The 23,711-nt window shown below is 35.7% G+C and overlaps 1 protein-coding gene across 3 annotated transcripts in view; it reads left to right on the top strand.

Annotated features, from left to right (window-relative positions):
- Positions 1-23,567, top strand: part of PIK3C2G (phosphatidylinositol-4-phosphate 3-kinase catalytic subunit type 2 gamma) — a 233,360-nt gene extending 209,793 nt beyond the window's left edge. For all 3 annotated transcript variants that reach the window (XM_016197493.2, XM_016197491.2, XM_087813943.1), the window contains 3 exons: positions 2,100-2,194; positions 15,908-16,033; positions 23,260-23,567. In XM_016197493.2, the coding sequence (XP_016052979.2) occupies positions 2,100-2,194; positions 15,908-16,033; positions 23,260-23,412 (374 nt within the window). In that variant the 3' untranslated portion in view covers positions 23,413-23,567. The remainder of the gene's footprint in view (positions 1-2,099; positions 2,195-15,907; positions 16,034-23,259) is intronic.
- Positions 23,568-23,711: the final 144 nt, after the last annotated feature.

The following is a 23,711-nucleotide window of genomic DNA, read 5'->3' as shown; positions in this document are numbered from 1 at the left end:
CATAACAAGGGTTCAACACTCTATATTTTTATTACAAAATTCAAATTCGCTACTAGACTCAGAATTATTTTATAGTATTTCTAACTCACAATGCCTCTTAGTCATTATAATCAAGATATTTTAAGGTAGAAACTTTTTTATTATATTTATGTAGTTACCATTTCAGTTGTATGAAATGTCAATTTTAAATACTTCAATGTCAATAATTCACATTAATAAATTTACTTAATATTACCTCCTTGCAATGTGTAAACTATTCTAATAAACATGTAGAAGGCTTTGGGAGAAGAAACATACAGCTCAGGTTTAATTTTCAAATGTTATAAAGGATTAGAGAGCTAAAGTTGACTATCAGGAAACTCTGTGGCCCAGCCGGGCGTGGCTCAGCGGTTGAGCATCAGCCTAGGATCCAGGCGATCAGGGTTCGATTCCCGGTCAGGGCACATGCCCCCCTTGGGGCTGCAGCAGATCAATGACTCTCTCATCATTGGTGTTTCTATCTCTCTCTCTCCCTCTCCCTTCCTCTCTCTGAAATCAATAAAGATATATTAAAAGAAAAAAAAAAGAAAAAGAAAACTCTGTGGACCACAATGAGTCCACGCTGAGCCCGCAGCAGAACATTGCCAAATTCTTTGTTGTTAATAAATTTCTTTTCTCTAAATTCCCTCAGAGAATATACAACGAGAGATTACCAAGGGATATATTAGAAAAACTGTAAATTATGCTTAATCAGTGGGCTATAAACTGGAAATTTTTAATTAAAAAAATTAAATCCCTTGTATTAATAATGGAATGATATAACTTGAAAGAAAAAATGAGGTTACCTTTGTTATTAAACAAATGTTATTCGTGACATTATGGAGCAAGTACTGATTTATATATTTCTTGGAGATGTAAGAAAAAAAAGTAAGCCCTGAGGGAAACTGTAATGAACAAAGCAAATTGAGGCTTGTAAGATAATTACAATATAAATATTAAGTGATAGGCTGGCTGATCTAAGGGGATTCAGAAGGAAGTGATCGCAGAAACTATTTTGCATCTTAAATAGGCCTTGTAGAAAGGTAAAAGTTCAATAGCCAAATATGTGGGAGAGACCATTTGGAAAAAGGGAGACTAAGGTGGGCAATGGCTGGAAGAAAATAGGAGAGCGATTTTGTAGCAATGAACACACAGGCTATAGTACGGAATAATCATAGTGGGGAATTAAACAGATTCAGGAAGAAGCTGCTATACAAGGCTGAGGAATTCAGACTTTTTTTCATAAGCAGTGGAAAGCTATGAATGGTACTTTGATCAAAAGAGTATTTTTATAAAAGTTTCTGTAGAGAGATGACACTGGAATTGTGTACAGATAGATCTGGGTTTTGGAGGAGTGGAAGAGAATGTTCTTAGACGTTCAGGCAGAAGACCTCTATGAGTCTGAACTGGCTGCTGTGGAGCTAGAAGGAAAGAGATGGCTGCGAACATACAGAGAAAGACTATTGGGAATCACAGACATTTATTGAGAGGTTATATTGTAAACACTTTTTAATTGTATCAGTTAATCACCTCAGCTATCCTGAGGTATAGAACTATTCTCTCCACTTTACAGAAGTTGATTATTTAATCATGATGACGGCCTTAGTGCTGGGACCTGAACCCCAGACTCACGGACTTGTAATACCGACACTTTCAACCTCTATGCTAATTATTTAAGCTCTAATACTTAACATCGGGGAGAATATTGGAGCCAAAATGACACTGAGGTTTCAAGCATCTGGAACATGCTAGAGCTTAATTTGCAGGGGATGCATCTGTACAAACTTAATATTAGCCAGATACCCAAGGACGTTTGTTTGTAAATCTGTGGTATTTAATAATTAGGAAAATAACAGCATCGATCAAAACAAAACAAGGAATATGAGGAGAAAGAGTTGGTTCAGGAAAATGAGATACAAATTTCATCTTGAACCACCCCAGTTCCCTGGACAGTATTATGTTTTCAGCATGATCTGAAGACTGTTTCCTTTGCATACTATCCACTGGCCCTGCTTTAGTCTTTAAATGTGTAATTTCTCCTGTGATGAGCCACATCCAACTTAACCCTCTTGTTTTATCAGGTGAGAAGTTTCCTGACAAGGTGCCTAAGGTGCAGTTAGTCATATCATATGAAGAAGTGAAGCTGACCATACTAGTGAAGCACATGAAGAACATTGTAAGTTTGTCATATCTAATGAGAAACAAGGAAACCTACATTTAAAAAGTATTTGCCTCCATTAAGCAATTAATGTCAACATTAGTGAGAGAAATGGGGCCAGCCACCAAGTGTAAGTGAGGAACAGTGAGCCAATTACAGTGTTCTTCCTCAGTATGATCGTGATCCCAGGGGACTATAAAATATCGCACGGCGAAAGTCCTAGAATGAACATCAGATTTTATTCAAGATGAAGTGTCAGAAAAAGTTAGTGAAAAAGCTTTGAGAAAACAGAACTAGCTTTGGTACTAAGAGCTAAAGAAAAACAGCTCAGTCCCCCAAATTTACATCTATCCCATCATGCCGAGCTTGCTGGAGGATTGACTCATCTCTTTGAGCAGTGCCAGCACCTTGACTATGAAGCCAGGATGTCTTAGGGTTTCCCTCCAAATTCACATTGTGCTTTGAGTTTTTACCACCACAACAGTTATCAGATTCTGATGTAATTGCTCACAGATACTTCTTTTTCCTCAAAAGGTATAAATTGTTGAGGACAGGACCCCTATCTTTGCAACTCCAGAACACAGATCAGCAACTGTAGTTAGCCTTTAAAGAAAACTAAAAGCTATTCTCTGTTATACCCCATAATACCTAAGGCTGGGTCAAGTCAGAGGCAAGAACAGCAATTGGGCCATTCATTAGGAAGAAAGGGAGCTTCCTGTGACACAGGGTAAGTTATTAAAGATCTGAGTCTGGGTGCAGTGAACAGAAAAGGGTAACTCTAAGTCTCACCAGCTTCTCTGGTCTTCCTCTAGTCTCATTAAAATGGGTTCTCCACATAAAACTCCCCAGGAGACTCCACAGATGTGGAGAAAGTCAGTAGCACTATTATGGCTTTCTCCTTTATAAGTAAGTATAAATCTCTCAGGATGCACTTGGAAGGACTTAAAGGAGCAAACTCTTCCCAACATGACATGCATCTGGAACATGGTAGAACTTAGTAAATATTTGTTCCATGAACAAATAGTTGGCATAATTTACAGGGGATACATCTGTCACAAACTTAATATTAGCCAGATATCCAAATACGTTGGTTTGTAAATCTATGGTGTTTATAATTAGCATTTTTGGTAATAGCTGGGTCAATATTATTAAATGTGTTTTGTAGAACTTTTGCTCATTAAGATAAATATTTTTGACTACTTGTGATATCATAATCATCTTAAATGAGAACAACAGTAGTTGTTTAAGAAATTCTTAGTCTGGGAAATAAAGATTTAAGTATCTGCATAAATCTCTACGATAAAATAATAGAATATTAAGAAATCATGTTAATCGAGTTAACAGAACTCATATACGTATCTAATATATGATTATTAATTCAAAATAGTCCTCTTGGAAACTAAATTTTTATTTCAGTAATGCCATTACGCAAAACTTTAGAACATGCCTATTGACATCTCTACCATCATTATTTCAAGCCACCATCATCTCTCAACCCAATTGTTGCTGTAGCCTCTTACCAGGTCTCCCTGTGCCTGCCCTTATATCTTTATAATCTCTTCCTAACCTAGCAACCAGAATCTTCTTTTCAGAATAAATCAGATCCTGTCATTTCCCAATTCGTATCCTTTTGGGGAAGGAGTCTCATATCATGTACCCTGAAAGCCAATCTGTGAGGCGCTACCCATCCGGCCCCCTTGACCTCTCCCACCTCACCTCCTGCTACAGACTCCTTCAGCCACTCCACTTGATCATCAGTGGCTGCCTTACTGTTCCTTGAATATTGCAAGCATGCTTTTGCCCCAGGACAGTTGTTCCTCCTATTCAGTTTATCTGGAAGGCTCTTCCTCAGGTTCATGATTCAAATTCTCCATGGCTCAGTCTCACAGGCCCTGAATGACCATGCTTTCCTGTCACCTTTTCAGTGAGGTCTTCACTCACTCCCATAGGTAAAACTGCAAAACCACCCTCTTCGCTGCCACTTCCAATCCTCCTTTCTTACTTTATTTTCTCCACTGCCCTGTATCACTGCTGTGCCCTCAGGGGCTAAAACAGGGCCAAGTATGTAGTATGTGCTCAATGAATACTTGGCTAAAAGAAAGAATGTCAAATTGCTTCTGATGTGACCAATGAAGAACTAAGATCTTGCCCACCTTCCAAAAGTTCTCACGCCTTACAGTTTTCACAGCTTATTCCTTCTGCTCCTGAAGACAGAGATAACATTATAATATGTTAAAATGATAGAAAAATCTATCTATAACTTCTCAACATATTTTCTTTGCTCACTTCAAGTTTTAACTAACTGTTTGGGTTTTTTGAGCCTGTAGTATTTTCACATGCCAAAGTAATCAGACTAAAGAGCTGTGTTTGATTTGATTTTAATATTAAAATGAATTATTACGCCTGCAGTTTTGTTACATTTAATATTAAGTTTGATGAAAAGAATTGTTTATCTCATATTAAATCTTTGAGGCTCTGCTCTAAAAATTACTTCCCTTCTATGAGATCACAAGAGGAAAACAAAATTGCTAAAATGTTTTTCCTTTCAAAGCAGCAAAATATGATTTATTCTAATGAACAGAGACTGACAAAGTAATGCAGTTATTTAGAAGCTTGGTCAAGATTTTTAAAAAATATTTCAGTTTATACAACAGAAATATAAAAATCATTTAGATTTGAAATATTTTGTTTAAATCTCTCTAGTATTTTCCCATGTGCCCCACTTTAAATTGCTCTCTTCCACTGATTCACACACGCAATGTCTCTTTCTATATTACAATGTTGTCAATGTCTCTCCTGGTTTCCCTCCCAGTCTCTGTTATTTCTAGACTATTTAATTCTACCTGTTCCATAATATAATCATTCCAGAAGGCTCCAAAAGTAATCAATAAAGATACTAGACTCTCTTCTGATATTGAAAATGCTCACACTGCCCGGCCGGGCGTGGCTCAGCGGTTGAGCGTCGACCTAGGATCCAGGCGATCGGGGTTCGATTCCCGGTCAGGGCACATGCCCGGGTTGCGGGCTCGATCAATGACTCTCTCATCATTGATGTTTCTATCTCTGTCTCTCCCTCTCCCTTCCTCTCTCTGAAATCAATAAAGATATATTTAAAAAAAAAAAATGCTCACACTATTACACTGTAACAAAAGAGTAAGTTATTTCAAATGAGGAGCAAATAGTGTCAAGAAAAAAAGAAAACACCTCAAATTGGGTGCTGTTTAATCCTTTCATGAAGACACAAAATGAGAGAAAATAGTTACTATATGAAATTAACAGGCGAGAGAGGGAGAGAAATAGAGTCAAGCTCAACAACAAGAACCTCAGGCTAAACACACACATATTAAAATTGTATTACATTTTATTTTTTACTTAGAAAATTTCTTAAAATTTTACTGTGTATGTGTAGCCTGGGAGTTGGGTTCTGTCTTTAAAATATAGATTCATGTTTTTAACAACTTCCAGCGATTTTGATTCAAGTGTAGGTTGGGATGTCTGCATGTACATTTTGCAGGCATCTTCTGGCCTCAGGAATTCCTCTACTCTTTTATTTCCAGACTTGTTTTCCTCTCCCCTGCTCCCAAATATGAGCATTCCAGAAAGCTCTATGATGCAAGTGGCCTATTCTTGAAGAAACTTTTACCAAATGGCCCTTTACTCCATAAATGGTACTCTACAGGCAGTGTGAGTTCTGGACTTGGCACCAAGTAAATTGTGGTGCCTGTTGAAGCAAAACAGAGATAAAACTTAGATTTGATGAAGATAAAAGTGGTGAAAATAAGGCACAAATGATGGCACTATGTGAATTTTGACGTATTAAAATAACAATGTTCTGTGTTTCCTTTTAAAACTAACTTGACTAAATTCTGTATGCCAACTGTTTTCCATTTTTATTCCATCCTAGATGCACTTCAATCTAAATAAATGTTAATTTATTGCTAAAAGGCAGTTTTCAAGGGCAATAACAAATATCTCATCAATTGCATTTGGCATATATTCCATGAATAAAATTTAAAAATTGGTCTTCCAGAGTAAGCCCATTATGACATTGACCTCTCATTTCAAAATAAGATGCAAGGCAGTGTAGAAGTGACACAAACCCAGCCCAGATATGGATATTTTATCATGTTTTATGGTTTTTGTTTTACCAACAAAACATTGCCTTTCAAAGATCATCAACTCTTTCTTAATTATTTTAAAATTTTTTAAAATATGTTTTTACTGATTTCAGAGAGAGGGAGAGAGAGAGAGAAACATCAATGATGAGAGAGTCGTTGACTGGCTGCATCCCGCACACTCCCTGTTGGGGATGGAGCCTGAAACTGGACCGTGTGCCCTGACCTGGGATCAAATCGTGACCTCCTGGTTCATGGGTCGATGCTCAACCACTGAGCCACGCCAGCCTGGCTCTTAATTATTTCTTAAATCGTTCTATAAACCTATGATTATTGATATAATCATGATAATTGACGTTTTTCTAAGAGCCAACATCTTTAACTCCTTTCTTCTTGAACTTCTCTATTCTCAGAATCTTCATGAAACCACCATCTATACACTCCCTAAACCTCTTTGACATGAGGCTCCCTTAGCTCTTACAGATTTAAACTAGATAATGTATGTAGTGATGTAATAAATATTGGCCTCACCCTTGGCTCTTAAATGTGAAGATTTTTCCAGTATTCAGGGTGTTAACTCTTCAAACTAATTTCCTATAAATTTTATTGTCTTGCGACTTCAAAGATTATATGAATTACCCCTAAATTTCTATCTCTACTTTTCATAATTCTCTGAACTCAGTTTACATGTTTCTAACTCCCTGATGAACATTTATGTTCTCATATCTTGCTATGTTGTAAAACTCGACAATTCTAATGTATAGTCTTCTACTTTCCACTAAAGCCGGCTCTCACTCAAAAATTGTTGCATCATCCTCAACAACCCCTGATCAAAACTTTTCTATAATTATTTTTTACACTTGATCTTAGCCAAAAGGCCATTATTTTCTATATTTTTACTCATTTTATCATTACTTTATTTTCCTGTTACTTTTATTATTGTCAAAATCCTATTTTATATTCTCTATTAATTCATTTATTAATTATTTTCATTGGCTGTTGTGATATTCCTTTCCTTATTTTCTGCTTCCCCTATTTCATTATGCATACAAGACATCCTAAAAGTTTATTTTAATCATATCAAAAATAAAGTTTAAGAGTTTCTATTTCAAATTCCTTAGCTTAATACTTAAGGCACTGTACAATCTACCTATAACCGGCCTTTTATATCCCTCTCCCTTCCCAACACAAAATTTGTATTATATTCTAGAGCATTCATTCATTGTTGCCCAAAAGCATGTCATTCCAGCTGAGTATGTCATACTTCTTACCTTCTACATTCAGCTCAACTTTTGGGCTCAGCTTAAACCTCCCATCCTCTCTGAAAGCTCCTGGGTCACTCTTGCTCCTGGCGATTCTTCCCTTCTTTGGCTTCTATTATTATACTTAATGTACATCCATTTGCTATTCACTACCTTATCTCAACTTTTGAAACTTTTATCATCTTGGTTCATCCTGCAGTTTCAATATTTGTTGGGTGGAGTGTTCTATGAATGTCAATTAGGTCATGTTGGTTGATTATGTTGTTCAAATCTTTTATACTCTTATTGATTAACTGTGTGCTAGTTCTATGGATTATTAAAAGAGGGGTGTTAAGATCTTCAACTATAACTGAGAATTTGTATAATATTGCATGAACATTTAAGATTATTATGCCCTATTGATTAATTGGCCCTTTTATCATTATAAAATAAAGTTTTTTCTATTCATGTATATTTGCTCTTAAATATACTCTGCCAGATACTTATATAAATAATCCAGTTTTCCTTTGATTAATGTTAACATGTTATATCTGCTTCATTCTTTTACTTTTAGCCTTTTTTCTCTTTGCATTAAAGTAGGCTTCCTGTGTATATGATATAGACAGATAAACTATATATGATAGATGATAGAGAGATGATAAATAGAGATGGATATAGATTAGATAAATATAGATGATGATAGATGATAGATATAGATAGATGATAGATGATAGATAGGTAGGTAGGTAGGTAGATAGATAGATGATAGAGATAGATGATAGATGATAGATAGATGATAGATAGATAGATGATGATAGATTAGATAGATAGATAGATAGATAGATAGATAGATAGATAGATAGATAGATAGATAGATGATAGATGATAGATAGATGATAGATAGATAGATGATGATAGATTAGATAGATAGATAGATAGATAGATAGATAGATAGATAGATAGATAGATGATAGATAGATAGATAGATAGATAGATAGATAGATGATAGATAGATGATAGATAGATGATAGATATAGATAGATGATAGATAGATAGATAGATAGATAGATAGATAGATGATAGATAGATGATAGATAGATAGATAGATAGATAGATAGATAGATAGATAGATAGATAGATAGATAGATAGATGATGATAGATAGATAGATGATATAGATAGATGATAGATAGATAGATAGATAGATAGATAGATAGATAGATGATAGATAGATAGATGATAGATGATGATGATGATAGATAGATAGATAGATGATATAGATAGATGATAGATAGATAGATAGATAGATAGATGATAGATAGATAGATAGATAGATAGATAGATAGATAGATAGATAGATAGATAGATAGATAGATATAGAGAACCGTACTGTAGGGTGTAGGTAGCATAGCAATCTCTAGTACATAGATATATTGAACCTATAATCATGTATAACTTTTTTAAAGTCTTTCCAGGTGTTATAGTTAAGCCAAGTTTTTAATATTCTGGATTTGCAAAGTCAGTTTACCAGACCCAAAAGAAGAACATGGCATTGTGTATTTTTGTTTGTCAACTGTTTTTAACTTTGTTAGATACAGTTCATCATTCCAGCCTGTCATAACTCAGTCCTGATTATCTGATCCAGCATATTGGCCATCACACTCAGGTTATCTACACCTGTACATCATATATCTATATCTTTATCTAAATCATGATAACCCTGGTTAGAAGGAAAAGATCAAGGCAACTATTTGAGGTATATAAAACATATATTTTACCTCTGAATTACTAGTTTTATTTTATTACAATCCATCTTCTTCCCTTAATATCAGGGATAACATCATAAGTCTAATCTTTCAGTATATCATCTGTTATTTGCAGTTCCTCAGTAATGACTAAAAAAGCATAGTCTGTCTCTCTTATTTGCACAATTTTCTCAGCACTTGGAGACAGAAGGTGAGTTAGTAGTTTTGAAATCATTTAAAGCAGTTCAATGCAATTGTGAAAAAGAAAAAGTTTAATTACCAGCTAACCCATAAATAACTCTTCAGATTGCCTATTGACTAGATTGTAAAAAAATAAATGAGGTTTAAAGTCTTACTTCTTTCATGTTATCAAGACTAAGAAATGGAAAAAACTTGCGAAATTCCACAAGATACTTAATAACAAAGCCTGGAGCTCTAATTAGAATTCTGAATTTTTAGAAGCAGTTCAATTTGTATGTATTGAGTCAAAAAGGAATTCTATTAAACTGACCTCTGTCTAGTCATTAACTATATCAAGTTGATTTTATATATATACATATATATATATATATGATTTACATATGTGAAGATAATTGTGAAAATAAGTGTGTTAGTTCTTTGAAGGTAGGAACCATTTCAATTGCTTTTCCATATCATCTCACAAACCATCCAAAGTGCTAGACACATAGTAGTTTGATTTTTAAATTGATTTTTTTATAATTATTAGAAATCACCTATTGAGGACAAGAGTTCTATTCAAGACTTAAATTGGTGTGAAATGAATCAGAAGACCATCCCAATTTAATTCATGAAGACCTGAAATCATCCCACTCTATATTAACCATCACATACAGAAAGATTAGATTTTTTTTAACTAAAGTACACAGCAAACCATATATCACAAGCACTTTTATTTTACATCTGTACTTTTATCGTATATTGACATTCTATTTTTTTAAAAACCCTCTTTATGATGACTAGTCTGAGTTTCGAAATTGCAATTTGGCAGGCACTTAGGAGAGGAAAATGCTTTTTTATTGTGTTGTTTTGTTTCTGGCATAGACCTCAAGTTTTTATAGCCCTATCATATTTTAATCATCATCAGCTGATTTCTACCAAAGCTTCTATTATCCTATGACTGGAAACATTTAAGTTAGAAAAAAAAAAACTTGATGGAAAATTCTCATAAATTATTCATCAAAAGGATAATAACCTATTAAGTACAATTAAGTTTTGAATTAATCTGTAGAAGTTTCCAAAGTGTCTGTTATTTTTAAACCAGTATCTTTATCACATTTCTGATCAAACTTGATCTAGAGAGCTCTTAATCTGAATCTGACAATTTCCTTCAGTATTCTTTGTAGAGTTAATACAAGGTAGTGGTTAAGAGCATAGAGGTCTTATAGAAAAAAATTTTTCAATGAAATAAACACAGTAATACTGGCTCAACATTATTTAAAGAGAGTGTTTTAAATGAAGTATATATTCATTATGCAGTAGCTATTATTATTACTATGTATGAAAAAAATGTCTTCCTCATACATTCATATAAAAATACAGAAGGACTGCTGGCATACCTTACAATGTGAGATGGTTTTATTTACTATTTAAACAGTTGATACTGGATTTTGTTTTTATACCAACATGCTACTTTTTAATTTTTAATTTTATTTTTCTCTATTTTGATAAATTAACCATGTTTTCAACATACACTCATTCACTTACCATAAGAACAACCAAAGTAGCACGAAAAACTACTTGAAACGCTGTGTGCAGTCTTGGGCAAAAAAACAAAGGTAGAAAATTGGTGTTCTTAATTATTCATACACCTAAAGCAATACCATTTACAGGTCAACATTGTGGGCAAAGGTTTACTAATATACATACATCCATTTCAAGTTTTATAAACTAATAACTAAGCTAAGAACCCTTTATATTTCACTCTTCAGTAGAGAAAGAAGTCTCTCCACCAGTGAATGCTAAGAATATCCCAAGGCCTTCATTTCTAATCTTTTTAAAGAGTTACCTCTTTCTTTTTTCTTTTTTCTTTTCTTTTTTTTATTTTTTTATTATTTTAATAAATATATCTTCATTGATTTCAGAGAGAGGAAAGGAGAGGGAGAGAGAGAGATATAGAAACATCAATGATGAGTCTGATCGGCTGCCTCCTGCAGGCCCCCAATTGGGGATTGAGCCCGAAACCTGGGCATGCGCCCTGACCGGGAATCGAACCCTGATCACCTGGATCATAGGTCAATGCTCAACCGCTGAGCCACACCCAGCCAGGCAAGAGTTACCTCTTTTAAACCTAAAAAACCAATTTTTCCCACATGTGTATGAGAGACATACTTATTCCATCTGGTGCTAATATGGATCCAGTTCCCTGCCTCCCCCATAAAACACTTCAGCTAACTTCAGTGTACCTATTCCTGTTTCTTCCATGTACTCCAAAAAGAGGGGCACGGGGAGGGGGAAACTTGCATGAGGTTTAGAGAGTATATGGGAATTTAGCACAAAAATATGACTTTAGATCACACTCCACAACTTATTAGGCTCCCGAGAAATTATCAGGTCATCATTGGCTTCTAGAAGGAGATTTTAATATCCTGTTGTGCTTATTGTCAAGATTTTTATGGAGTTAAGTGAGAGAAGTCCAGAGAGGTGGGGAAGACTTTCGCAGGAGAGTTGGCCTCAGGAAAGGAGGACAGCAATTAGGGATCACGTCCCCAGGTGAAAATGAGGCTGTTGTCAAGGGCTTTATTCTGAGTATGAGTACAAATAATTATGTTACAAATCCAGTCTAGCTCCAGTTGGGAGCCAGAAAGAGGTAAAGAAGGAGAGTAAGCATCTAATAGTTTAATCTGATCTGAGATATGAGATAAAGTCAAAGTTTTAGAAGCAGGTCATTGATATATTGAACATAATAAGCAGATCTTAACACAAATAATACTCCTGAGCAGCCACAAAACCCAATGATGTGCATTAGAAGAGCTGCTCTAACAGAGAGATGCCTTCAAACTGCTAAGTGTTCAAGCTAAACACCTAGGACAGGCCTTGAAAACAGAGCCCAAGATACATCCACTTTACCCTGCAGTGGGTTTTTTACTGCTTAGAATTATAACAACAAATGTTGCAATAGATAAAAACATCATTTAAATGAAATCTCAGGATGTTAGGAAGACTTCTAGTTTTTATATCGCATTATAAATAATGATTCAACAAATAGCTATGGAGTGCTTTCAAGGAGCTAGACACTATGACTCCATACCTTAGTCATTCAGTCCCTTGATAACTATTCACATAGTGTCCATTATATTCCAAGTACTGTGCTATGAATATTTTAACAGAAAACCTAGAAAAGATAGAATTCAAAGTTAGTATGAGCAACAAAATAAAGTTTACAGGACTTCACGCTCTCTTCTGAGCACAGTAAAAATATTAGCCAGAGTTCTGGAAGAAAGCAGCAGTGTTGCTTGACTTCAATCCACCATGAATAAGAAAGTCCTCTGAGTGACACAGGAACTTCTCATTGTTTAGACTGAGAGTCAAACTAAGAGCTTGTATCTCTAAGCATTATGACTCTTGAGGTCAAAGTGTTAAGTCTTTGTGAAGATCTAAAAGCAGCCAGAGTAAAAAATCCTAGGGTGAGACATTTAGACAAGTAGGGGTTATCTAGTCACTTTAAAGTAAGATTTAGTTCACATAAACATAATAGCAAAGGGTGAGATGAGAAGTATTGATGAGGAGACAGCTAGTGATTTTTAAAAATAAATTGGCTGAGATCTTTAAGGAGCAGTATATGGTGCCAGTAAAAAGAGAAAAAAAATAGTGTTGATAAGACAGCTGCTTTGGAAAAAGACTCTCTTAGGGACTTGGGAAATCAATGCCTGCATTTAAATCTGCTAAAGACAGACTAAGCCCCCTGCTCAGACCTAATGCACCCCTGCCTTAAATCGAAACCTGTGCTGTTCTATTATTCTAAAAACTCCAGGATATTCAAGAACCTTGTCAAGGACACTAACTTGGAAATAGAAGCCCAAACCTTGAGTTGCTAAATGCTTGGGAAAGTTTGGTACACAAAAGCTTTTCCCTTTGGGAGTTTATTCTTCGGGCAGTTGGGAATCCTTGACTGTTTTGGGAAGGACTGTGACATGATCAAACCAGCTTTATAGGAAGGTTAAATACAACAGTGATGAACAAGATGAAGTAAGAAGGTGGGGAAACTGGGGCATCAAAAGTATTTAAAATCCAGTTATAATAAGTTAGAGAATAAAGGCCTGTAGTGACAGATAAACTGGAGCAAAAAGGACAGATACTGATCTTGGTGCATATTTGGGTTAGAAAATCAAGGACAAGGGAGGCCCCAGGGAGGAGAAATGGTATCTTGTAATATAATTTTAACAAGTTGGAAAAATCTGCTTTGGCATGATGAGGAAGGATAGACAATAGATAAGGCTACCAAGGAGACATTCAGGTGTAAACATTCACAGGTCACTACGCTGGGGAATGGTGCTGCTGGATTCTCGTAGGTAGTGTTCCAGGATGCCGTTAAAATACCCTGGAACGCTACCCACTAGATGCCAGCAGCAGAACAGCCCCCTACGGCAGAGAATTAAAGGAATTATCCAGTCCCAAATGTCAGTAGTGTCAAGGTTGAAAACCCCGTTCATAAATGGCATAGTACATTAGGGACATCCTATCCAATCAGCACATATTGTATATTCATGTTTAATTTATAGAACATAAAAATGGTACCAGACATTTACTGAATCTTACTTTATTTCAGGCACTGTCCTCACATTACATGGTTTATTTTATTTAATGTTTTAAATACTATGAAATAGGTATCATCTTTTTTTTCCTTTTTGCTGATTCTATGTTTTTATTTTTATTTTATTTATTTTATTTATCTTTATTGTTAACAGTATTACAGACGCCCCCCCACCACCACTAAGCCCTAGAGATAAGTATCATCTTTATCTCATTTAACAGGTTATGAAACTGACCCACTGAAAAGTTAAGAAACCTGCGAAAAGCCACAGAGCTGGCAAATTGGGGGACCCAGATTGCAATGAATAAGTCTATTCCCAGAGCCATCATTCTAATCACTAAGTTGAAGCAAATGATTATAGATCTGGTAAAAATCAAGCCCCATGGAAGATGAGAGAGAAATACACAGAGCAAAACATTTTTACTCCCTCATTCTTCTCACACTCACGCACAAAGAAAAACCACTCTCAAATATTAATAGCAACTTCTTTCTGTGTCACTGATACATTGCAGGGTTCCTTGTCCAAGGGGAAGTTTTCGAGTGGGGTGGGCTACCTGGAGCTCCAGCTAAAGCACCAGTTTTGACAATCTTAATATTTTGACATATGGGTGTAGTCAGGCGTATTTTATATAATTTGTGAAAAATAAAGAGCCAAACTTTTCCAATAATATAATTTTACCATGCAGTTACAACTGAATAAAAGTCATCTCTGTAATAACATAGATCATATATTCTTACTTTCCAATATACATTTTTGAGTGGCAAAGAAAGATGTAAAATTAAAGCTAATGAGTTTGGGGGTGGCACTGGATGTTCATATGTGCATGTCTGTGATTCAGAGCACTAAAATATACTGTTGAAAATTACCAATTTCACAGAATGTAGTCAAAATAAGCACTTAATTCCTCAAGGTTGATGTTTAAAAGCTCCCCTTTAAATCATACAAATACGTTTCATTTTATTAAACCAGACGTTCAGAGTTTTAGTAGCATTGACTCTCTGTTGGATTAAGGTTGCAAAAATAGAACCCATTTCTTTAAAATATGGTAGTTTTCAAATTTTTAAAACAGTGGACTTACTCTTCAAATGATATATTAAGAAATAAAAATGTCTGTAATAAGGAAGGTGGAAAGGAAGAAGGGGAGAAGGTCTGCAGCCAGCATGGGGGAGGTGGTAGGTTAAGGGTGGGGGGCAATGGTTAGAAATAATGGGAAGAGAGGTTCCAGAGATCCACCCCTTTGGCATCATTGCTCAGGCTACAACTTAGGCAACTTTGGGGGGCTCCATGCCCCACAATTTTAAAAGGATTATCCAATATATTTTAGGAAAGTTTAGACAATAAAATTATAACCATCTCATAAGTATGTTAAAGTTGTAGGTCTAATAGATATTTTAATTAAATTCTGCTTTAAAATGTAATATGTAACATACATATACATGTCATTAAATACTACATCTTATTTTATGTGTTAAACTTGAATTTATTGATTTTAAAGTGGTATACAGCATCCTAGGGCACTTAATTATTGTCTCTGCCTGTAGCTTTTATTCATCTTTTGAGCACTTCTGTCAAAAATGCAAAATTAGTTTTTACTGTAAAAAATGAATTATATTTAATGGGCTTTTAAATATAGTTCTCTGACACAACACTTAATTTAAGATGGACAATTTTACTCTCTTAAACTGCACTTGGAATTATTTCTGAACAATGATATATTTCTTTTTTATTGTTTTCTTATTTTCTGATAGAGTGACGGTAATAAATCTTGATCCTGCCTTTGGTCTAGATATTTAGTAGCTATGTATTTGTTTTCTTTGATAGCAACATGCATTAATATTTATGACCATTTTCCTCTGCAGCATCTCCCAGATGGCTCCGCGCCCAGCGCACATGTTGAATTTTATCTTTTACCATATCCCAGTGAAGTCCGTAGGAGGAAAACAAAATCTGTTCCAAAATGTACCGACCCCACTTACAATGAGATTGTAAGTATGATTCATCTTTTGTTCAGTTGTTTTGTATCTTTCTTATCATTTTTCAGCCAAACAACCAAATATGGAAAATTTGCAGTAATTGGCAGCATTATTACATAAATGGTAGACATTTCCCAAAAATAGCCACTGTGTGCTGATCACTGTTCTAGAGCCTATGGGAACTGTCAAGTACAGATACTGCTTTCAAAGTGCTTGCGAACCAGTTTTCAAACTGTGGTGAGCCTCCATTAAGAGCCTAACACTATACGGCATTTATTTCACATACTAATATTATCCCTGACTTCATCTAATTTTCTCTAACCTTACTTTCCTTTACCTGGTTTTCCTTAACTAATCGTCTTATCATAACCTAACCAATATATAAAAACACATTTTATAAAATCACATTTGAATAAACTAAAAAAAATATAAGTACAAAATAAAAATTAGTTAATTTATACTAGATATAACTGTATAACTGCATTATATAATTGTATAACTGCACTGTACAATTCGAACATCCATACTTCTTTCTAAGGCAAATCTTGATTCCATGCTATCCCATCTCTCTGGGCCTTGCTCAGTTGATCATTTGTTCTCCTTAAGGCTGTCTCATCCATTGAATCCTTGACTCAGAAATCTTTAAAAAACAAAACCAACTCCTCAACTCAACATTTCTAAGCATCCAATTTTTCTTTCCCTCCATGTCATCTCCAAACTTTTACAGAATTAACTCATGTTTCCTGCACTCACTTCAGTCACTTCCTTTTCACCCTTTAATCCTTCGCAGTGTGGATTCTGACTTTGACGCAGCTTAATCCCCTCCTAAAGTTAGCAGCTACACGGTTGACCACAGCCACACGGTCCACCATGCCCTTTCCAGCCACCTCCCTTTTGTTTCTAGAGGTCAACCTTTTCTTAATTCCCTTCTAACCACTGCCTCTTTTTTCTTCATTTACATTCTTCCTCTTAAAAGAGTGTTCTTTGTTGGAGTTCCACCATCTGTCTACCCTATCTCTTCTTGATATTTATTTTCTCAGATATCTTGTTTCCACAAATTTTCATTTTTCACCTGTATTTAGGTTGCATCTGAATCTATTCTTCAAGCCCTGGCTTCTCTCCTAACTGGTTGAGCCGCACTTTTGCCTGATTGCTGGAGAGCTCCATTTCAATGTCTCCTAGCCACTTTTAAACCTGGCTTTCCTCCTATGTGTGCTGTCTCGAAGGATAACTTCTAACATCTCCCTGCCTCTCACATACATGTCCAACTAGTCACCAAGTTTTGTCAGTTCTACTTGTGCAGCTTCCTGATTCTTAAATCTATCACCTCCTCTTTGTCCCATTACCTTTCTCTGTTTTAGGTTCTTGTGACTTTGGCTACTATAATAGCCTTCCATCTGACTCCTGTCTTGTTTTTGTTATTAAATCTTTCCTATTTCTACCTAAAATGTCTTTCCAAAAACTAGTCATATTTATTAATCTCCTGTTTGATTTTTTTTCGAAGGTCCCTCAGGGCCTACTGTATCATGTCAAAGCTTCTAAACATGACATTCATAGCCCTTAAAACTTGACTCAGTAATTTTCCTAAGTTGTCTCTTGGATCAAGGTCATCCTCCTAAGTTTTTTTGTTTTTGTTTTGGGATAATTATAGATTCATGTACACTTGGAAGAAATAATACAGAAAGAATTCAAATACTCTTTAACCACTTTCCCCCAGGTGGTAACATCTTTCATGACTATAGCACAGTATCACAAGCAGGAAATTGACCTTAATGCAACCTACTGACCTTATTCAGATTTCGCCAGCTTTACATGTGCATTTGTGTATGTGTGTGTATGTTTAGTTCTATGCATTTTTATCACATGTATAGATTTGTGTGACCACCAGCACAGTCAAGGTACAGAACAGTTCCATCACAAAAATTCCTGGTGCTACCCTATTATATTATACTCTTTTATAGCCAGAGACGCTTCCACCCTCCAATACAACCTCGCAAACCACCGGCAACTATGTATTAATCTGTTCTCCATCTCTATAATTTTGTTATTTATAATATTATATAAATGGAATCATTCAGTTGGGAACATTTTGAGATTGGCTTTTTTTCTTCTTTACCCACTTTAATTCCCTAGAGGTTCATCCAAGCAGCTGCACGTATCAGTAGTTTATTCCTTTTCACTGCTGAGTAGCAGTCATGGTATGGGGATATGACAGGGTTTTAACTGTTCACACATTAAAAGTCTTCTGGGTTATTTCTGACTTGGGATTATTGCAAACAAAGCTGCTGTGAATATTAATGCATAGGTTCCTGTGTGAGCATAAATCGTAATTGCTCTAGGATAAACGCTCAAAAGATAAGGGGGTATATAATAATGGCATATTTGGTTTTATAGGAAACTGCCATACCCTTTCTCTATACCATTTTACTCTCTCACCATCAGTGAATGAGTGACCCAGTAGAAACTTCATCTTTGCCAACATCTGGTGTTATCACTATTTTTTATTTTAGTTTAATAAGTATAAAGTGTATCTCATTGTGGTCTTAATTTTCATTTCCATAATGACAAATGATGTAGAACTTCTGTTCATAAGCTTATTTACCATCTGTATGTCTTCTTTGGTGAAAAGTCTTTGCTCATTTTTAATTGAACAGCTTGCATTTAACTATTAGGTTCTGAGAGCTGTTTATATATCCTGGACGCTGGTTCTTCACCAGATATTTGGTTTGCAAATGTTCCCCCCATTCTGAAGCTGGTCTTGTCACCCTTTTCACTGGTCTTTCACAGAGTGAAATTTTTATTTTGACGAGGTTCAATTTATCAGTTTTTCTTTTTATAGACTATGCATTTAGTATCGTCTAAGAACTCCTCACCTAGCACTAAGTCCTACAGATTTTTCTCCTATATATTTTCCTAATATTTTATAGTTTTACATTTTATATTAAATACATTACCCATTTAGACTTAATTTTTAAAAAATAAAGTGTGAATTAGGTTTGGGTTTATGTGTTTTTGTCTATGAATGCCAATTACTCTAGCAGCCTTTGTTGGGAAGGCAATTCTTCCTTTATTGAATGTCTTTTGCACTTGTCAATAATCGTGTGCCCATGCCCTTTGATCGTCCCCTACTTAGCCATAGTCTCGAGTCCCATCAGGCAGCTGGTATTTCCTGAATGGCCCCTCCGACTGCGATGCAGCTCATGCGGAGCTCCCCCGTGTCCTTCACTGCCGACCTTTAGGCTTGCTCCAGCCGGTTTAACTCCTGCCCTGCTCTGCCTCCCGAGCACTGGGGCATCGGCCGCTCACCATGCTGGGGTTTCTCAGACTCCCAAAGCCGGGCACTGTTCTGGGAATCGGGAGAGCATCACCTTGCTCCCCTCTGTATAAATCTCGTAGAGGAATTCAAAGGGGTTATTACATTGCCTCACCAATGTCTTACAAAGTTCGTCATGAAAATGGTTCTTTCCATTTTTAGTCATTGCCCTCTCCCTCCCTAAAACCCACACCTGAGAGAGGCTGGGCCAGGGACATTGCCAACTGTCTCATTACCCACCTTCAGACACTAAGCTTTCATACAGAACTGAGCTTGTCTACTTGACACTTCCAGAGGGAGTCTTAACAGGCTTGCCCGCAGTCTCCCCGAAAACCCCCGTCATGTGCCAATCCCGTGGTAGGCCTGACTGGGCTCAAGACGGGGCAGGGCTGGTGGCAGGAACCCTCTGCTTCTTAAAAGCTGGGATTCTGGCTCCATACGCTTTGCTCTTTCCACTCTACTACCTTTGGCATCTGGTTAAAAACCATCATCTTTTAAAATGATTCAATAGAAATACAGATTCTTTCTTATAACAAAATTTTACTACTGTGAATGTATTTTTTCCATTGTATTCCTTTCTTAGATATTATCCTTTTATAAAGCAAAAAAAAGGGGGGGGGAAGGGAATTAAAAAGGACAGAACAGAAACATTCTGTGTTTTACATACCTTAAAATATCCCCCAAAATGTGTAAGGATATGTAACATAATGCTAAGTCCACGGTACACTCAGTAAGCAAGGGCTGTGGTTACTTGTGCGGTCCGTTCCTTTGCTGCTCAAAACATGATGAAAATCCCCCTTGTAAATACAGACATGGAGCCCCTCAGGTCAAACAGTGTGACTGGGGCCACTTAACTAGATTTCAGGTTCCAAACTTCCTGATCCCAAAGCCCATATTGGCCCCACTAAATAGGCTTCGAGCCCCTCCGTCTCTCCGCCCAGAGCTCTGTTCTCAGGGGTTTGAACTCTCCCTTGCACCAACCTGCCTCCTCACTCCTCCCCACCAGCACGAGGCACACTTCAGTTTCCATATTATTGTTTTCCCATCGCAATCACTAAAATACACTTTAGAATTATTTACTAGGCCCTGGTGTCAAATATGACACAGTGAATGCTTGTATATACGTCAATAAACATTAATTACCTTAAACAGTGTTTTCCTACTTGATGTAACAATTTCAGATCCACAAATTCAATATTTGTCAGAAGGCAATGAGATTTGGCTCATGCCTCTGGGTAAAAACATACCATAAAGTGAAATTAAAAGAGCTATGCAATTTTGGTCTGTTTATGTAAAGGCAGAATACGTATTAAAACATTTGGTGAATATGTCTCAAAGAAGATAATTATTTGTGTACTTCTCTAGCATTACCCAGTAATTACTCATTGCATGAAAAGAATGCTTAATTTTTTTTAACAACATTGTGGGTGCAGTTAAAAAATTAATAGGCATATGTCATCTATGTTGTGCGATGATTGCATGCTTACAAAACTTCTGTGACTTTTTCTTAATTATGCATAATGAAGCATAGGGAAAAAATCCATAAAGTAATATAAACTTTGCAGTTCAAATGTTTGTATTTTAACCAGGAAGGCAATTAATTCTGAAGGTCCGTTCTTAAGAATTTCAGCTTGTTAAATACCTGGGAGACTCAAGTCTGTCTTGAAGTGTTTTCTTCAGTCAACTAATGCAAAATTCCAAGAAACAACTCCTTTTTTTGTCTATTAGATGGATCTTTTTCAACTATAATTTATTAATGTTTAATATGTACCAGGCTTTGTGGTAAGCCTTGTATTCGTTGTCTCATTTATTCTTCCCCACAATGTTAAAAGGTAAATATTATTATCACCATTATGCAAATGAGGAAACATATAATTGACAACAGATTCATGCAAATATGAATAATGGATATGTTTCTTTTACATTTACATCTTTTGGACCTATTTATATCATTCACAGAGTTCTTTAGCCAGACTTTTCCAAAGGCCTAAGGCTTAGAGTTATTCTATTTTTGACTCACATAGAGTAGCACTTTGAGGGCTCTTTCATCTATTTCTCTATAAAAAAGGAGATGGGTTCATCTGCTGAAAGTGTTGTGGAAGAAAAATGGACATCAGTTTAGACAGTTCAAAGTAACCCCCACAGAGAGAGGGAAAAGGAGTTTACTCTGAAGTCTTGGAAAGGTAAAAATCTAGGAGGAGAGAGTGGTTCAGAGAGTCCATATTGGGTATCCGTTGTGGTTAAAGCAGGTGACCTACAGTGGTAGGATTTTGAGATTTTTAAGGCAGCCCTTAAAATCCCTTACTATTCCAGGGAGCTCAATGGATGAAATGGAATTATTTGAAAAAGCAGTCCAAGGAAACTGAAAAGACAGTTTCCCGTCTGGAATGTGAGTAAGATTCTAGAAGAGGAGGTAGTCATGGAGGTGTCTGTCCGTGAAGCCAGGTAGACTGGGTTAACATAGCATATTGGTTCTCACATTCTTGATTGAATTATTATTTACTCGGCAAGTGAATCATTGTGGGGAGAAGCTAACAGATTTTGAACAGAATTTCATTGATAGCAGGTTCATAAATGGTAGGCAAAGTCCAGTATGATCAATCAGAAACTACACCCACACACACCAAAGAGGCCTCCCAGTCGACTCAAAGAACTTCCCCTAAATTGATTCCTCTGCTTCCTTTTTGCATATATAGAGAATATATGCTTTTTAAATGTCTTGTAGCTTGTTTATAAAAGGAAGCAAGTTTGAAGCAGCATATGAAACTGCTTTTCTAAATGTATTCTAAGGAGTTTCCCTGGAACCCTGTTGGATTTACACAGAGCTCTCCCCTCATCTCATGATGCATAACTGACACTTTTAGCTTCTTCACCACTGCAGGCACCCAGTGGTAATGTCTGTCACCAACTTACTTTCTGGATATTATAAAACACACTTAAACATATCCCTTTCAAAAAAAATAGTTACATGACTTGTAAGTGAAAAAGAACAAGACATAAACTGTATAAAGGGCTTAATTACAACTCAGACTCATAAAAAGTGATTATTTATAGAAAACAAAAAGAACATCAGAATGTTAACTGTAATTATCTCCCAATGGTAGAAACATAAATATTTCCTTTCTTTTTTGTTCTTTTTTGTTTTGTCGATATTTTATTTAATGAGCATATATTTTCATAATTAAAAATAAAGCAATTTTAGATAAAGTAACCACAGAGTGACCTCTTCACATGTAGAAAGAAATATTGTTGTACTGCATTAAAATAACACAAAGAAATCATGGAAATTGGTCTGCTTTCCTCATTAGACTTCAACAAAGAAAGGTGTGTTCAGCCTGGCCAGGGATGGCTCAGCGTTTGAGCATCCACCTAGGATCTAGGAGATAGTGGTTTGATTCCTGGTCAGAGCATATGCCTGGGTTGCGATCTCAATCCCCAGTCAGAGGCGTGCAGGAGGCAGCCGATTAATGACTGTCTCATCATTGATGTTTCTATCTCTCTCTCTCCCTCTCCCTTCCTTTCTCTGAAATCAATAAAGATATATTTTAAAAATATTTTTAAAAAGATATGTTCAAGTTCCCATGTTACACAGGAAATTCAAGGACAGTTAAAAGGTGAATGGTATTTAAAATTCTTCCTAGAGAATAATTTGCGGTCTTATTAAATTTGGGATGAACAATTTTTAATAAAATCAGAGTATATCCTAAGCTTCTTTTAAAAATATTCTTTCATTAAACTTCATTATGAGAGCAGAACCTTTAGCTTTTCAGAATTAGAGTTATACATGAAGGATTCTAACAACATTTACCTATCCATTCCAAGGTACAATGTATTTGCAGCTAAATATTTTTATTAAAAACAATATTTTTAAAAGATTCATTTAACATAACTGATTTATATTTTCATTATTCCTCTCTCTTTTCAGGTGGTATATGATGAAGTCACAGAGCTCCAAGGACATGTCTTAATGCTCATTGTGAAGAGCAAAACCACATTTGTGGGCGCAATTAACATCCAACTTTGTAGTGTCCCACTCAATGAAGAAAAATGGTACCCACTAGGAAACAGTATAATCTGACCATTGCTGTGACCATATGCATTATTCATTCACTGCATGTATTTTTCCATTTCTGGGCCTCTCTATCACATGAGCAGGACATTTTTGTTGTCAAAGATAGTGTAGTGTATCAAGAATACAAGAAAAAGAAATCAGAATCAGCCTTTCATAGCCAGCTAATCTCTACTTGCATTTCGCTCTTTTCTTAGAATCCTTTCTCCTTAAATAGAAAGTGGATTGCTTGTATAGAATTCAATATGTAAATAATAAAAAGGACATTTAATTTTAAAATACATCTTTTAAATCAAACATATCTTCAC

Source organism: Miniopterus natalensis, chromosome 2 (genome assembly GCF_054644295.1).
Source record: "Miniopterus natalensis isolate mMinNat1 chromosome 2, mMinNat1.hap1, whole genome shotgun sequence".
Classification (NCBI taxonomy): domain Eukaryota; kingdom Metazoa; phylum Chordata; class Mammalia; order Chiroptera; family Miniopteridae; genus Miniopterus; species Miniopterus natalensis.
Note: the sequence above shows the minus strand (reverse complement) of the source record. Positions and strands in the feature narration are given on the sequence as shown.